The 18256-nt window shown below is 39.0% G+C and overlaps 1 protein-coding gene across 2 annotated transcripts in view; it reads right to left on the minus strand.

The window, feature by feature from the left end:
* PDE8B (phosphodiesterase 8B) overlaps positions 1–18256 on the minus strand; it is a 67585-nt gene that overhangs the window by 34640 nt on the left and 14689 nt on the right. For both annotated transcript variants that reach the window (XM_064736312.1, XM_064736311.1), the window contains exon 2: positions 4371–4427. In XM_064736312.1, coding sequence (XP_064592382.1) covers positions 4371–4427 — 57 coding nt within the window. The remainder of the gene's footprint in view (positions 1–4370; positions 4428–18256) is intronic.

The raw sequence follows: 18256 nt of genomic DNA on the forward strand, positions 1-18256 counted from the left end.
TGTTCAAACATCATTGCCACTCTTGTCTCATCCACGCTACACACACTTTTGATAGTAAGGAACTGTCTGAAATTCAGCTGCCTTAATTACCTCTTACATTCCCTGAAGAATGGGGAAACAAAAACACCATTTTACCTGTTCTTTTCTTCTTTAATCACAAAAAGTGGTGTTAACTAATATTATTTCAAAGCTGAAAAGGGTAACAGGCAAGAAGGTATGTACAGGAGGAAAAATATCCACATGTGAGAATTTTTTACCCAATAAATTGTACCACACCGTACCTAAGCATATAAAGTAGTTTAGACAATTTCAACTGAACACTTAAGGAACTGCTCACACAAGATCAGGTAAGAAGTGTACAGAGGTGCCACTCTGAAGATCAAGGAGATGGTGTAGGAAGCCTGTTTGCAAGCTGACATGCAGAATAGAAGCTGAAAAGAGCTGTATTTCTGTGCCTCTCATGTAAAAGAAAGTGTTTTTTCAGAGAGAATAAATTTTTCACCCTTGCCCCATAACACACAATTTATCAGTGTCCATTTATTAATCTAAGTCATGCAGACATTCCCCATTACAGTTGCAGGTATTTACCATAGCGACTGATAACTATCCGTGCTACCCTATGTGTCAGATGAAGAATAGGGCTAATTTAGTGCAAATATGCTGTGAAAAAGAAGGCCTCAAAAAGTCAAAAGTTTATCCACAGCTATTAAAATTGCACAAAAAGTCAGCAGCCAGATTAGTCATGTATAAAGCAAAATCCTGTTCATTTCACAAATAAAAGTCATCCCCTGACTTTACTGAAACAACGTGCTCAAGAAAAATATGCAAAATTTTGCTCCAAATGCCTGTAGGAAAGACCAATAACCTTTATCCACCTTGCTTTATGCAGGTGTGGTGTCAGCACATGAATTTCAGCACCATCAGTCTAGAAGCTAGAAAAGGTGGCAATAGCTTTCTTCTTATCTTTAGCTTCCTGGATTGTTGAATTCTAAACAATAAAAAAATCAATCATTGTTACTGTGACAGTCAGAGTTTCATTAAACAATGGAAGAAAATTATATGCTCACAATTTCTGTAAGTATTAAGAAGGTGAAAGTTTCAATGTATTGGAAGGTTTTTAAATGCAGTTATCAAAAAGCAGATTTGGTTTACTGACACTTAACATCCAAGGTAACTGTTGTCACTCTTTTTAATCCCTGAGGTTTTTTTTCCAGCCATCAAAAAGTTGGAAAGCAGTGACATGGTTGAGCTGCAGATTTTCTACTTCCTGAGTGAAGTCCCTACTCTGATACAATCTTCTGTTTGGTTCCAAATGCTATTAGTTTTATTTTGTTCCTAGTTCAAAATGTTATGGGGAAAGAAAATTTGAGGGGGGGGGGGGTGGCACGTTTTTTGATATCTTCCTTCTTTCAGCACTCCCAGTTTGGAAATAAAGGATGGCAAAATGCAGTAATTTATCATCTTTAAAATAATGGAGCTTAATTAAACCATACAATCTCTCCCTGGTAGCTGATTATCAGTGCACAAATTCTTCTGAGAATATTAATTTTAAAAGTGGTTTGAAGGTATTACTACTACACTTTCTCATTAACATTTGTATGGACCTTACTATAAATCATCAAAACAGAATATAACTAGAAGTATACTTGAACATTGCTGTCATAGTCAAGGCAAAAATGTAATAATCCATATTAACAACATGATCGAGGAAATGCTTAAATTCAATCTGTGTTCCATGCCAAAAAAACTTCATGCAGTTTTTTTTTTTTTTTGTTGCATGATTTGCCAGTGTTACTGTAAAAAGATCATTTTACTCAGTGTTGCCCTAGTTTAGGAATACCATGGACTTTCTCTGTAGAGGCCTTTCCAATTTTGGTGATGTACTGAAATTTTTACTCTCTTTCTAAGTATTTGCTTGACACAACTATTGCACATCTAGTTCCAAGTTTATTACACAAATACAGAAAATGGACAGAAATTTGCTTCAAAGAGTTTGAAATACAAGAAACATCAGCTGAGGATAAACAAGCTACCAAAAGGAGAAAGAAAATTACAGCAACATAAGAAGCTACTTAATCATTTTCAAATCATCATATCCCAGCAAGAGACTTTCAAATTGGAAAAGACATAGTATCTCTGAGAGATACCCGTTATAATGGTATGAGGGAACAGCGAAATGCTGTGCATCACTGTGCTTCATTTGCAGCTCATGAGGGAAGATCACAGTGTCAACACTGTGAAAGAGATGATGGCAAACAAATGTCCTAAAAGGTGAGAAAGTGCAGCATTTGAATAGGAACACACTGAAACGCTTATGAGCAAACATTTCTGCAAGAGGATCCAACACCTTTTTTATGTGCACTAATTGCTTATAAAAACCACATCTCTAGTGTCCCCTGGAGAAAGCATATTTTTTGTGTACTTTCAGCATGGTCATTCCTGAAATCAAATCATTCTTATTTACAAGCCTTGGTACAAAGTTGAGACAATTGTGCAATGTGTATATGGGATGTCTGGAGGGTTGGAGCTGGCTAGTTTGCTTTGGACTCTTCCCTTTGCCTCTTAAGGCCAGGAACACCTGGGTCACAATTCTGTACAAATGAAACCCAATTTTTACTCTGACATATATGGTCATAAAGTCCAGTGGGGAATCTATTAAATGGTTTTATGGCAGGTCACAGGCAAAAGTGAGGTCACTTCTCAGACAAAAAATATGTGCCATTTTGAGGTTGCACAGGTGTCCCATAACAGCATAAAACACAGCAGAATAAAATGAAGTTTGCTAAGAAAAGCCTCAGCGGCAATTGTTTTAACAATGGAACTTAACTTCTCAGACAATTGTAAACATGATTAATCATCCACAAATAGACATTTAAAATGTGATATTCAGTAGCTGTTTGCAATGCACAGAGAAACACATAATTGTATTGTCAAGATGGAATAAAAGATTAGCATTCATTTTTTTAATGTGGGGATCTGTGCATTACTTGCCAAATTATCTGAGGTAATGTGGCTTGTTCCACAAACACACAAGGTGGGTTTACATGAAATGTTTTACTTAACTGTAAGTAAGTTAATGTATGGCAACGTCTTCAAGGAAAATTCTTCAGTTAATGGTTTTACTTAATAATTTCTGCCTAAAACAGATTATTTTCTTACACAGATTCTCAGTTGTGAAATGTAAAGACAAAATAACACCCCCATCTAAAAAGATACCAAGAAGAATGTCAATTTTTGAAAACAAGAAAAATCCAACTTTGCCTTGGGCAAATCAAATTTCTATGAAGTAATATCCTGACAAAAGCACTGAGAGTATTTGTAGTTGCTAAATATCTTCTATATAATCTTTCTGAAAATTAACATGATCTAAAAATATTTTTCTGTGAAAAGTTACACATTTCTATGTTAAAATTCCCTGCCAAACTGAAAGTTGTTCTGCTGTTAAGTCACTACTCCTCAGTCTTATTACAATATAAACAAGTAATTTCATCAGATTGAGTAATCATGGAGATTACATTCAGAAAGCCATTCATATGGCTTTACATTCAAGACTGAGTGTAAAGCCATAAAAATGTAAAGCTTTATGATGCTTTTCTTCCACACATAGGTTTTTCACAGAAAGGGTGCTTGGTGACTAAATGTGTCTGTATTTTACAGAATTAACCAACTCATAAATTAATTCAGATGAATTATGTATCACTAAAACAATGTTAAAGACTAAAAGGCTATTTAATTTCCTATAATCCGAGAGTTCCAACATCCACTATAAGCTGAAAAAAATAACAAATGATATTTTTTTTGTTATATATATAACAAAAAATAAAAATAAATCCTCTGATACTATCACAGGAACAAAATGAACAGAAAATGAAGCATGTATGGATAAGAGCTGTTGTTTCTTAGCTGAATTTGAATCTGTCTTCTTGGAGGACATTTCTTGAATTGGTGGTCTGTAAAACATAGTTCTCTGTCCTGTTACAGTTCTCTGTCCTGTTGTGCAAAACCCAGCAAAACTGAACATATATCTAAATTTCATGAAGCTCTCTGCTGTGGTAGAGCAAAACTGAACAGGTTTTAGTATCCATAGAGGCAGCTCTTTCCCTGGTTGATGCACATACACTCACACTCCTACTGGTAGGACAGAAACAAGGAATGAGGGGATGTTAGTGGAAAACTAAGGGTCTTATTTACTGAGTTAATTTACTTGTACGTCTTCTCAAGCAATGAGATACACAAAACACACATCATCCCTCTTACGGTCCTTGTACAAGTGAAATTAAAATATTACAGTTAACTAAAGAGTTTGAACCTTAACTTCTTCATCTATCAATACTGAATTGGCTCTCTCAGAAACTGAAGGAGCATCTTACCTGAATTGGGTATTGTGTCAGTCTCATGGGCCCAACTTGTACTTCTGCAGTTGAAGCCTGATAAAGAAATACAGATTTTTTTTCATTGTCATTCTTAAGAAGGTAGCATTTTACATACAAGAATTAAAGGTCAAACAGAACCATGAAAGATGCTAAAAAGCACACTGGCATGTGAACAGCAGTAATTTCATTACTTTGAAGTGCATCTCACATGATAATCTTTACCAAATTCCTATTTTTGTATTACTTGCCTGTACGTTAAAAATGCTAGGGTTTTAAATAAGGAAGCAAGAAACACTTTCTTTTCCCTGTTTCCCCAACAGAGTACCTAGGTTATATAGAAGGACTTTTCTTTTGCTGGAGACTAGAAAGCTATTTATCTCTGGCCAAAAGTTATTCATTAGAATGTAATACAGAACGTTTTTTAAAGGTCTTGTGAAATATTCTAAATAATAATGTTTCAGTGGGATTGATAGGGAAAGAAGTGACTTTTGAGAAAAGGGAATTTGTTTGGGTTGCAGATTGAAAGTTGTTTTCCTGAACCATAGCCTTCAGTTTTCAGGTAAAAATATCACTACCATGTGAGCCATGACATTTTCAGAAGATATGATAGCACACCATAATTTAAACCTGCTGCAAGAAAGCCAGTACAAGTGGGCTGTGGCTGCTTTGTTTGTTACACTTCTTAGGAACTGGACTACGTTAATACTTTTTGTGTCTTGATACATTTCAGTACACTTCTCCGGTACACTACTGATTTGTTTCACTTCAAACCATTAGCTACAGAAGGTTGTTAAGCAACAAAACAATACATATGCCCTCACACAGGTGCACCTACTTAATGAGAAGAGTCTTTAAACCTTTACAATTTTCGTGCATATGGAGAATTAGCTGCAAGTCATCAATCTCCAAAAGGGCACACTCCTTGCTTTCATGGTCACCAGTTACCCCAGGTGCCCCAGGTGCAGATGAGTTAAAGCAATCGCCCTGCAAGACATGTAATCTGACCAAAACCCTAATGGTAGGCAGATTCCCGAGGCCATTCCCTGGCACATAGGAATGCTGGAGCCTTACTTCTGTGGCATTTTTCTCTGTGGTGCTCATTAGTCTGAGCCTTTTATACAGGCAATACTTAATCCTTTAAAAATGTATTTTTCAAAGGAATGTGTATAAACATTTAAAACAGATGAAGTTCCCGGTATTCTACTCTTTTCTTTTAGAGAATACAATGCAGTGTTAAGCATTAACAGCCTGGCCTGCACGTGAGACAATGGCATTATGTATAGCTACAACTGACATGTTGGACTTTCATGCACCAGTGCGCATCGATTCTTCTCAGCCCAACAACCTACGTCAGAAGGTGGTAACGGGCAGGACTCCAAAAGATTAAACTACAAAGCCTGCCACTGTTTTCCAAAGCAAAAACTGCCCCCAATATAAGTGTAGTTAACCTCTCCTTTTCTCACGGAAAAGCTTCACTTCCCACTACAGCTCTTGCTGTAGCTGAATGTAGCTTAGTTCCAGTAAGCATATCTGAACAGAAATGGAAGTTAGCACCCATCATCAACCATGAGTTAAGAGTAAGTTAAAGAAACAGCTCTCTGAAAGCTCACAGCTCCTATTCTCCCGAACCAAAAGAGAGAAACAGCACATTCAAACTCCAGTGATACTCAACAGGAAACTCTTAAATAAATATTTTATTATCATACACTTTGATTAAAAAAAAAGTCTCAAAGTGATCTCATTAGACAAATCTGTAAGACTACACAACAGACTTCAGTCAGTCTCAGAGCAAAAGCGTGTTTTTTGAAAATACATAGCTCAAACTGTCTCAGAAGGTGTGGATCAAAAGCATGAGATTCTTCAACAAAAGAAGTCACCAGTAAAAAGAAGAATACAGACACATCCATGTATGTTGGGACACAGATATTTATTTTATTCTCTATTTACTAATGCCAGGGAAATATCAGGGAACTCACATTGTAAATGAATGTCTTCCACTTTCTACTGCTTCAGAAGATATTCAGAGTTAGTCACTCTGTACTGTCAAAAATGGAATAACTGTGTCCAAGACACAGATCAATGCAGGTAAGTCTATCAAGTCCTTTACAGATATTACTTCATATAGATTAGCCACTTTTCTTATCCTGTTTACTTTAAAATAAGAGCAACAAAATAATCCACTCACTCAGACTCTGACTCAGAGTTTTTCTCCCAGCTGTTTCTGTGTCAGCCTCATGAATGAATAGAAAACACTTGAATAGAAGGACAAAAAAATCAGCGTCTTTCTCTTCCTCCCCTCCTTCCAGATTCAGGGTGCTCCTGCCTTTCCTAATAGCAGGAAAGTTAGGTGAAAATTAGAAAATCAGAGACTCCTGATGTAGGTGAACATGTCCCTGTACTGCTCAGTGCAGACTTGATGGGTCAGAACCATGGAGGGATGCAGAATAGGTGCTGTTCTACCTGAAAGATAGCTATGTATTGTCTTTGAGTTCCTAAGATGCTCAACTTCATTACTTATACAATGCACAGAAACAGATGGGACAAATTAAGGTTGGTAATGAACCTGAATATGAGAAGGATAAATAAACCTTCTCATTAGATATAGCAAGAAATATGTCTGACGTCCTCCTTTCTCGTCGTTAAGTTCCGAGTCTTGTTTCACAACCTGAATCAGACCCTTGGATTTATATGCCCAAACTACTGTAGGTATAGGTGACTGACTCACTTTCCTCTGTCAAACTCAGCTAAAGGAGGCAGCAAAAATAAAGACGTGTGCCTGGCCTTCACAAATGCCCTACAGATCTCTCACTTGCCTGAAGGAACTAATTCCACATCTTCTGAACTCCCAGAAGAATCTGACCATGTGGACATTGCGTATTACTGATACCATGACCATACCTCTGTTCATTTCCTTACTTAAGTGAATAGCACATTACTGATGATTTCCAATTTAAATAAAGCTCTCATTATTTGACTGACTGCCAGGAAGGACTGCTAATAGATCTGCAACCTAAATCAATTAGTGTAGTAGCTCATAACAGACTTTTCTGGTAAAACATGCAGAGACAAGCCTGATTCCAAAGAGGCCAGTGAGAAACCCCTAATTTCAGTGAACAGAGGAACAGACACTGTATTGAAAGCAAAGAAATAACCACTGAGAAATAATAAAAGCATAAAACCAGTGAAAAAAGAAGTTTAACATTTTTAACTGCCCAATATTATTTTCAGTATCACTGTAATCTCCTTAGCATTCTCCCCAGGAATCAGCTATGAAACAAATAATTAGACAGAGTCAATAGCACTTTCTTAGCTCTTATGCTTTTGTGCAAACCAGTGATCACCAAATAGCTTACTATCATAGCATTAAGCAAAATGCATTACTACTTCATTGAATTCTCACCTTTCTAAGTCAGTACAAAAGTCTTTACCCCAGCATGGCTGCAGCCCATGCAGTTTATGAATCATCAATAATTACCAACACACCACATTAATTAGTACAGACTAATTAGTACAACAAAATCTTCTTGCATAATTCTGTGCTGCTTCAGAGCAACAACAGCAGCTAGAGCCAACCAAGCAGTGAAGCAAAGGTGTTGGTGAATTCAGCCTCCTGAAAAGGCTCAGGACAGATGTGCCAGTTGAGAAGCAACACGCAGATGCCAAGGTCCCTTTGGACATCCTTTTGCCCTGAAGGCTTCCTGCCCTCCTCCCTTTCCCTTTCATTAGTGCATCCCTTCATTCAGCTTTGTAGTGTTTTCAGACATCTCTTTGGTTTTGCAAACCAGTAATAGGAATCTCTTTTTGACCCAGCTTTCACCTCAGCCTTGTGCTCCCCTGGCTGCATCTTTGCCAGGGCTGTTTTGCACTTCCCTCCAGCTCAATTTCTTCTATCCACACTGTTGGTGAAGTGTGGATAGAAGAAACTGAGCTGGAGGGACCTATTCCTTGGCTATTACCATTTTCATGTTTGATTGTATCACTATTTTCAATCTCAAGTCCCTTGGCTTTTTTTTTTTTTCCTAGCCAAACTGCAGTCCACAACCATGTATGACTTCAACCCTGGCCTTAGTCTTGCATGAATTCCCTTACAAGATACAGGGCCAAGAGCTGATGTCCAACACCTTTGGCCTGGAGCTGGTGCCCTGCACTTCTGCCTGCTAAAGCACACCAGACAAGGGTGCCCAACTCCGCTGTTCAGCAAAGCTACACTCTGTCCTTCCCCATTTTTTCTTTGACTAGTCTTCCTTAATAGAACAATATCACAATCTTTCTCCTCTTTTAGTTTTTTTCACTTCTGGTGCCTCCAACTCCACAGGCATTTTTGTATAGTTTAACACTTGGCCACTCTTTCTCTGTTTGGAGTCTCTTCCTCTGTCAGCTTCTACAGTTACAGAGAGTATCACTTGACCTGTTTAGCAATTTATGTTTATAAAGAAGGGGCAGATTTATGGGAGAAAACTGGAGAGCTCTTTTCACCTCTGAGTCAAGAAACCCCTAAATGATAATTTGGCAAAGGCTGAGAGACTAAGTAGGATGAATCACTCCTACAGTACGTACTCCTACTGCTGGAGCTTGATCCTGAGGTAGATGGTTTTGTGGTCTGACCTCCCCAGCTTTTTCAGACACCATCTTTCCCTGCCTCATACATTTGACTGACTCTTTATCCTCTCCACCCACCAGAACAGCTACTGTCCCAGTAACTACAGCAACTCTCTTTCAGGAAAGATGGCTCTCTTCCACCTTGTTGTCAAATTCTGTTGGGTTTTGTAGTTGTTGTTTCGACTTCTTTTTCCCCGTCAGATTCTCCTTGCTGTGGTTTCCAGTTAACTTTTACATCTGCTTGCTGAGCTGCTGGTCCCCTTCATTTTCCTCGGCCCCACTAGAGGGCTGCCAACTCACTCTGCTCCATGAGCTGCTCCCCTCTTGCCAGCCGACTGACACTTTTCCACGGAGTCCAGAGGAGCATTAGATAGTGGGACAGCTCAACCCTGAAGTTAATGCAAGGTCATGCTATTTTATTTTCTGAAAACAATGATCAAACACATACTACTTAGAAGAAATAAAGTTTTATCACTGCTGGTTCAGCCACTGCAGTCTCTGCAAGCGCTCCTAAGAGAAGTCTGACCCTTAAGATAAAAAATACACACAGGCAGTTGGAAGTGGTGGCCTGCTAACAACATTTGTGACAACACACACTGAGGCATGCAGCATAAAAATAATACATCCACAGGCAACACATGGGACCCCAAATCCCCAAAACCTGTAGGTTTGGCAGGGTCTGCATGTAGGTCAAGGGTAGCGTTCACAAACTTGCATGTGGTTCTTTTGCCTCTCAAAAGCAAGCAGAATTGGGCTGAGACCATATCAATACCCCCAGTTAAAGCTATGTCACTGCACACAAGAGAATTAGACATTTACAAGTGAACAGAACAAGTCAAGAGGAAGAAGAGCCCTTCCTTCCATGACAACTTTCACCTCTGGGTGATGAAATTCAGCTCCTGTTGCGTACTCTCACCCATGACCTTTGAGCTCCTTTTCTGCAGTGACTGTGTCTGAAAGGGAGCATTAGACCCTAACTTTCTTTCCCACCTTCTTCTTCCCTACCAATCTTGCCTTCACCTGGAGGGAGAGCACTAATTTAGCAGTGAAGCATTTTAAACCAAGCATGGCTAGGTATAGAATATCTCATATCAGATCCACCAGCCCACTGCAGTCCCTGCATCTCTCCTGTGCTCTGAATACCAGCCTGACTGGGTTCCTAAGGGGACCTGCCATAGAGATGCCTCAGTCTGCAAACTCTACGTGTTCTTCAGTGTGAGCCATATGACAAGATTCATATGTTAGTAGAGATAAGATGGTCACCAGTTCTGGAAATAAGCAGAAGCCTTCATAAAAACTTCAAAGTAAGGATCAAATGCTTAAAATTGAACTTCTGTGAATTACACAGTTGATAATATAATGAATGGCTAAGTTGATTGGGTTTTTTTGTGTTTTGTTCTCAAACTCTGCTTCTCCTTTGCACAAACTCCTTTTGAGCAATGCTGAGAAGTTTTGTCTCAGAATCAGGTTCAGGAACAGATATTAAGATTTCTTTCTTCCTTCATTCTCATTCCTCACTATATGGTTTCCTAGCTTGTGTTTCCAATAAGAAATCAGAAAAACAAATAGTCAAAACCACAGATCTGTTTCTTCTCTATTTCTCACTCCCTTTGTCATACCCAGGAGATGTCATCCATTTTTAAGCAACTAGAGTGAGTAGTGCTCATATAATCTTCCTGTTTCAATTTAAAATCAATTTCAAGGGAAGAAAAGCAAACTAGGGGGATGCAGGTAAATCTCTGAAAGACATGGGGAAGAGAGAGGGAAATAAAAGGCAGTTAGCACCAACAAGTCACAAGTAGTGGATCATCCTAAGGGAAATAAAAATTGAGAAATTATTATCAGTGTCTAGTTAATAGAGATTTTAGATGACTTCAACAAGCAAGCTGACACTTGTAAAATAATCCTATGAGGTTTAAGAGAATAAACATGTATCTGATATAAAATGATAACTGTAGAAAGAATATTATTTTAGGACTTTTTAAATTCAGTTCACAATTTGGTAGCAGCTTCCTTGTGAATACATTATCATAATAGGACAATAGAACAAACAAGCAGAAAAGACACTAGCTCAGCCATTATGGTGCTACACTTGGCATACAAACTACCATTGTTGAACAGTCCTCAATCCTCACAGCAGCAGCTACTCTGAGACCTTTCAAGGCTGCAAAAGACTCAGAAATTCTCTATCCATAGAGGGTAGTCCACATCTCATTTATTCCTATAATTTGCAGATAAGGGCTTTCAACAGCATCTGGAAAAAGTCATGCAGTTTGTACACACAGTTTCTCACCATGCAGATTTTTCTTAAATGGATTCAAGGATCATGATCTACTATTAGGACCACTACCAAAATTCTGGTTCTTGGTATCAACATAGAATAAATTCGGTATTTGAGATACCGTTGGTTGAACACATTGGGATAGGATGATCCTTTATAAAATCCAAAAAGGAGATTTCTAAACACATTCCCATTTCTAAAAAAACCTGTGAGGAACAATCAAAAGAATCAGTCAAACCAACTAATCTTGGTCCAACATCCTCTCTTCACAAGTGGCCAAAAGCAGACACAAAAGTGGAAAATGCAAAAGCAGGACAAACACAGGGTGACACTGTCTCTTATATCCCTTAACCTTGTTGTTTATAGCTTGTCTTAGCTTATGCTTTTCTGCTCACAAAGCAGCAGAACATGTAAATAAAGACAATTCCTTTCTTCACTGACCATATAGAGTGTCTCAAAAGTCACAGCACTGGGAAATTTCCTCCCCTTCCCCCAGATATTGGGAGCATGAATAAGAAGGGTTTGGGTAAGGGTTAAGATGTTCAGTGAAACTCCAATGAATAAAGAATCACAAAACTTTTGTCGTGAAGGGACCCCTGAAGGCAATTTAGTCCCTTCAAGTGGTGCTGTTGCAATGCATCACTAGATCAGCCATGGCTTTACCTATCCCTTGTCATCATGGCTGCTGCTCAGCAATCACATTCCAGCCTGTACTGACAAGATGGGAAGTAAAATCCATTTTTGGACAAGTGCTTTAATTTCCAAACTACTATGTAAGATTTTTGGAAGGAAAAACAACTACAGAATGCATCTAGGTTATTTTGATTTTATCAACAGAACTTTCTCTGAGAGTATATTTATTTTGTTAGCACACAAATTTCACTTCACTGAATATGCTTGGCAGGTAAGTTATGTTAACACCCCTGCAATGTGAAGAGGTGAAGGGAAAACAAACTTTTACAAACATCTGTCAAGTGAACAGAGTATGTCCAGACTTATGGATCTTGGCATGGTGAGACTTCTTTCTGTAAATCCATCTGTCATTACTGTCCATTCTCAACTTCGCAGAAGCATGAGTCACACACATTACTGGGGAATCCGATCAAATTTCTTTACCTTGGGGAAAAGCACACCAACTGAGACTGAGCTGCTTCAAAAATACATGCACTGGTGTCTGGGAGAGAGCAAAATCCAAGATTATAGATAGAGAGAGATATAAAAGTTAATTGTATTTTCATCTTTGTATGTTGAGATAGTCAAAAGAGCAACCAGTGTGAGGATAGGAAGAAAGATCCAAACGAAAAAACTTTATACTACCATGTAAATTTATGGTGAACCAACACTTCCAGTGTTGTACATATCTTTTGCTTTCCTTGAGATAAATTAATGAAAACTAGAAAAATTTAAGCAAAAAGAATAATAATAAAATTTCAAGATATCTTAGGCGGCTTCTTCTAGGAAGAGAGCTTCCTAAGGAACTGAACAGGTATCTATGAAATCAGGAGCAGCTAGAGCAGAATGAAGAATGACTCACCAAGAGTATTCCCAATACAAGAAATTTGATGCTTGCACTTAGAGCAGGCCACTGGAAGGGGCATTGTTAAAAGAGCAGTTGAACAAAACTTACCAAAGGTAGGCCCCTGTGCTGCTGCAGAAGACATCAGTAGGGACATAACCTCAACTGGCAGGCCCTTCAGTTATAAGTTAAGAGAGGCCCAGGGAGTGATCCCTCTCCATGTGCACTCTTTTCTCTCTGTTGCCTGAGGCTCCTTACACTTGCCCAAGACAAGATAACAGGCAGACAGGCTCATGGTTTAATACAGTAGATCAATTCTTGGGCATGGCTATTAAAAATTATACAAAAACACCAATAAGTGAGTTTCAATACTGGATATTTCAGGTAATACAATCATAGAAATATGAACAGAAATAGCTAGAACACAATTTGCAGGAAGAGATTAGCTAAATAGTCATTACAGTCTTCCATCACCTCTTGGCCTAGGTAAATACTCAAAACTTGTGACTCATACTGCCAGTCTGCAATCAAAGAATCATTTTAAAATGCAAAATTTACTTTGCCTTCCAAACACTCATTAAGAAAAAGCATCTGGAGGTTATCTGCACACACCTGAGTTACCTCCTCAATTAACATTACTCTTACAGTAGTAGATAGCCTGAAAAATGTAGTTGTCTTGGCTTCCATTGTTTAGAATAAACTATTTAGCATTTTACTGAAAGTAACAAAATCACTAAGAAGATTATGCACCTCAACAGTCTGAGAGCAGTCAGAAGCAGCACCTGAAATACTGGTGTGCAAGTACACATGTAGGTAATTATGGACTCTATTACAAAGGTTAAAAGGGAAAAAAAACATTTGACTCAAGGCATGTGCTGTGGTATCATGGTTTGACCCTGGCCAAATGCCAGGCACCTACAAAAACCTCTCACTCACCCTTCCTGCTACAGGTGGACAGAAAAGAGAAAATTTTGTGAAGGCTTCATGAGCTGAGATAAGGACTGGGAGAAAACGCTCCAAGAGCAAAATAGAGTAAAATTAAATTTATTGAGTTTATTACTAACAGAATCAGAGGAGGATAATAAAAAGTAAAACCAAGCCCTTAAAGAACACCTTTTCCCCCAACCCCTCTCTCCTTCCCACTGACAGGGCAGGGAGACAGGGCATGGGGGTTTTGGTCAGTTCATCACCCGAGGTTTTCTTCTGCTGCTCAGGGGGAGAAATCGTTCCCATGTGAGGCCGTGGGGTCCCTCCCACAGGACACAGCTCCCTGTGAACTTCCCCAGCATGGTTCCAATCCACGAGCAGCATTCCTCCCAAACTGCTGAGAGTCCCTCCCATGGGCAGACAGTCCTCCCAAACTGCTGCAGTGTGGTCGCTCTTCCACGGGGTGCAGTCCTCCAAGGACAGGCTGCTCCAGCCTGGGAGCAGGGCCCCCTCTCTCCACAGAGTCTCCCCTGGACCACAGCCTCCTCCAGGCATCCACCTGCTCCAGCACGGGCAGCTGGTGAATCCCTGCATCACCCATGGATCCCCATGGGCTGCAGGGGCACAGCTGCTTCACCATGGTCTGCACCATGGCCTGCAGAGGAATCTCAGCTCCAGTGCCTGGAGCACCTCCTGCCCTCCTTCTGCACTGACCTTGGAATCTCGATGTTGTTTCCTTCACATGTTCTCATCTCCTTCTCTTCTCTGGCAATGAAAAACTGTGCTCACTTTGTTTTGTTTTTCTTCTTAAATATGCTACCACAGAGACATTACCAACATCTCTAACTGGTCCAGGCTTGGCCAGCAGCATGTCCATCCTCAGAGCCACCAGGGATTGGCTCTGCCAGACATGGTGGAAGCTTCTCACAGAAGGCACCTCTGTGGCTCCCCTGCTACCAAAAACCAGGCTGCGCAAAACCAACGTTGTTTAGTTCTACCGTATTTCCAACACTATTCATTGTAGATACTGCTAGCTTCCAACACCAGCCCTAGGCTGCAGTGGTTACCAGGCTGCTTCTTCAGACATGCATGATGGATGTCACCATCAGAGTGTTGGCTTTGTATTACCCCCTCTTACTTCTTGTCTTGGGTGGGCATTGCTGGAATGCATTTTTTCCTGGTTCAAAGAGGTCTGTTCCTATCTTCTTTTGCCAGCTCCTGAAAGCCACCTACATACTATCTCAGCCTAAAACCTCTATAAAACACTATATTCCTCTTGCTGGAATAAGCCAAAAAAACCCCCAACAAACCCCAGAACAAGCATGTTCTGATGAGAGTGAGTAATTTATTGAAGTTTTCTGAATTGTCTTTCAGTTAGGAAAAAAAACCCTCAGCATTGAACTTTGATCTATATTTTACAAAAAAACCAAAACAAACTCCATTTAAGAACAGGGCATTGTGCATAAAGGACAGACACATGTCCTTTGAAAACATAATGTTCTCTCCTCCATGGTCCTTCACACTGTCAGACAGCGTTTGTTTTGCAACACTTCTGTCTTGACTGTTGAGTTTGGGAGCAGGCAGTGGAAAACAACTAGCTTGGCTTCTGATTAAAACTTTAGCATCCACAAGATATGTCTTAGAATAATGCCTAGGAACTCTACTGAAAATATCCCCAAACCTCCATCAAAATACAAAACCCAACAACACTTCAAATTGCAAATTCACAGTACAAACACCAATAAAAATTAAACCTTCCCAAGTTTATAGGATAACAGACATCTATGGATACTTTCCCCATTACAGTCTAACACTGACTTGAAAATCCAAAACCAGTATTTAAATACATGTCAAAATTAACTACTTTGCCATTGACCCTTTAGTTAGAAACCCACAAATAAAATTATTACCAGAGCAGACCCTACCATCTCAAGTATCATGAGTGATGCTGCCTCCTGTAACAAAGCCTCCAGCTTAGCACTGTCTGTTATTGTGAAACTACAAATTATCAACATGAAAGTCTGTGCCATGTCTCACACTAAAAACTGTGCAGACAATGAAAATCAAAGCCAAATTATCATCAAAATAAACAGCTCCAAGGCTCTTATGCTGACTGAATAATTCATGATCACATTTAATTCAGTCCAAGTTTCTATTCTAGTTTTGACAAAGCCACTGCAGCAAATCCAGACAGCAGAAGTCACGTCTCAAATACTCCAAGACTGATACCCAGATATCACACTCTGTGATATGCACAGTGCCTTGCCCACTTGTGAGTCATCAAACTAAGCCACAATAGACTGGGTTACCCAAACCCAGCATTTCCACCCTCTGTGTTTTGTTGTTCAAGACAAAAGTGTTCACAAAGGTCATCGCACCTATTTTACAAAGACAAAAGACTTTTCTAATAGGGCACATGGGCTGATTACCCAAACAGAGATGTTTGGCTACCCAAACAGAGATGAAGACTGAGGAAGAGTAGAAGGAGCATTTATACAAGGTAGGTATAAGTGACATACATGATATGGTAAAGAAAAGGGAAGCTCTGACTCAGAGGAACAGAGAAGTAGGTGTTAGATGCACCTGAAGAATTCATACCTCACAGAAACAAGAAATACTCTGATGAAACTTATTTACCCAGTCTTACAAACTTGAATGCAGTCATGAAAATTTGACTGCCGTTATTCTATTCATATAAAGACAGGTAGCATAAGCATCTGATTTTAGGATTTAACTTTTGCACATAGCTGCAATCCAAATAAGCTCTGCAAAATCATGGAAAGAAGGCATACAATAGACCTTCACCTGGTTGGCTGAACCAGTGCAAATTACTACTTACACAATAAGCAATAATAATTTTGGTATTACTTATCACTACTTACACAGTATGTGCATGTGAAATTAAAAGTTTTCTGGAAAAGTGTTTTTTTGGACATTTTGTTCCAGTCTTACCAAAGAGAAGCGCCATTAAATTAAGTGCCATGGTTCAGAACCAGCATTACAAAACTCATGCAAATGTTCTACAGAGACCTCTTACTGCTACCCCAGTTTTTAGGTACTGACATCTCTTTGAACACAATATAGTCATTTTTCTCCACCATTAGGATTGTTCATTATGAGGATGTAATTATGCAACTTACTACCCACATGTTACTGAGAAGATTTAAAAAAATTGTACACACAGGGAAGCACGACCCTCTTGCAAATGTCTTGCCAATCAGTTTTCTCCCATGGCTTCTGCACATCCACAGCATAAACTTCCACCCTTAAGAATCAAAAGCGGAAGTTCTGCCTGCTGCTGCGATGTTAAATGCCAAATTTTCTCTCCCCAAAGAAGAATTGCAATTGCCTAGTTTCAATACTGTGGAAGTTGAACCCAACTCAGCAATTGTTTAATTCTATTTTATGAGCAAGATTTCTGGAGACAAAAAGGGCTTCTTGTGCAGTTAAAGGCAGCATAGTCCAAATGTTCAGGACTTCACTGAATTAAGCCCTTACTAAGCAACAGGAGCCATATACCTGCCATGAACTGTGGTATCAATCTCCTCTTCAAGAGATCACATGGACATTAGAATCCTGACACTTTCCAACCACCTTCATTAAGAAATCCAGCCCCTGAGAGCCATAAAATATTTTAGTTTCAATTCACAGACAAACATTTGCACCATCACAGATTTTATAAGGCACGATGTCTTCACTTCAGTAGATTAGACCCTGTATCATGGACAACTCCAATGAATAATTGCTTATGTGTAAATTATTCACACTGTTACACTACAGTCCATGAGATTACAACAGAAAAAGCTATTGCTGAGTTTTCTGTTGTATATCTCTCTCATATATCTCTTTATTTTACAGTTATCTTTGGAGGTACTCTGTAGGGAAATAAGTTGTATTCCCTGTTAATATTGTACTTATTACAAGTGCATGTCACAAGACAGGAAACAGTAACTTCTGTAAGTTTCTTACTGGGTCCCATCCAGTTTTCAAAGAAGTTAAGAAATATTTGATTGTCATAAACTGAGGGAAAGGAGATGACAAGAGAGCAGCTAAAGCGATCTGGGCACTCAGGCCACTTGTACTACTCTGTGTCACTCTGCAACAGAGTTCTATGGAAGAAAAAAATATTGAGATACATTGAACAAAAGATGCAATAGAATATAATTTTATAAAACATATGGGGTCACTCTAAAATAAGTGCAGATAAAACCATATTTAAATATTTATAAAAATATATATTAAAAACATATAAAATCACACGTTTTCAAGAGAAAGAAATATAATAAACTAGTCCTGTTCAAGACTGCTGAAAAGGGTTTTTTGGAATGCCACAGGCAAAGCTATTAAAGAAAATGAAGAAAAAAACCAACTGCAAGTTAGGTAGGGTAGCAGAGAGCCTTGACTGCAGGAGTCATAGAAATGAGGTGAAATTTAAACAATACAAAGGCTATGTTGCTATCTGTTAGAAGTTTCTTAGCTGAATACAACAGAAAAAGCAGACATGACAGCTTAGGACTCCCATCAGTAAATCATAGACCAGAAAGAAACTTTTTCAAGGCT

Source organism: Zonotrichia leucophrys, chromosome Z (assembly GCF_028769735.1).
Source record: "Zonotrichia leucophrys gambelii isolate GWCS_2022_RI chromosome Z, RI_Zleu_2.0, whole genome shotgun sequence".
NCBI classification, from domain to species: domain Eukaryota; kingdom Metazoa; phylum Chordata; class Aves; order Passeriformes; family Passerellidae; genus Zonotrichia; species Zonotrichia leucophrys.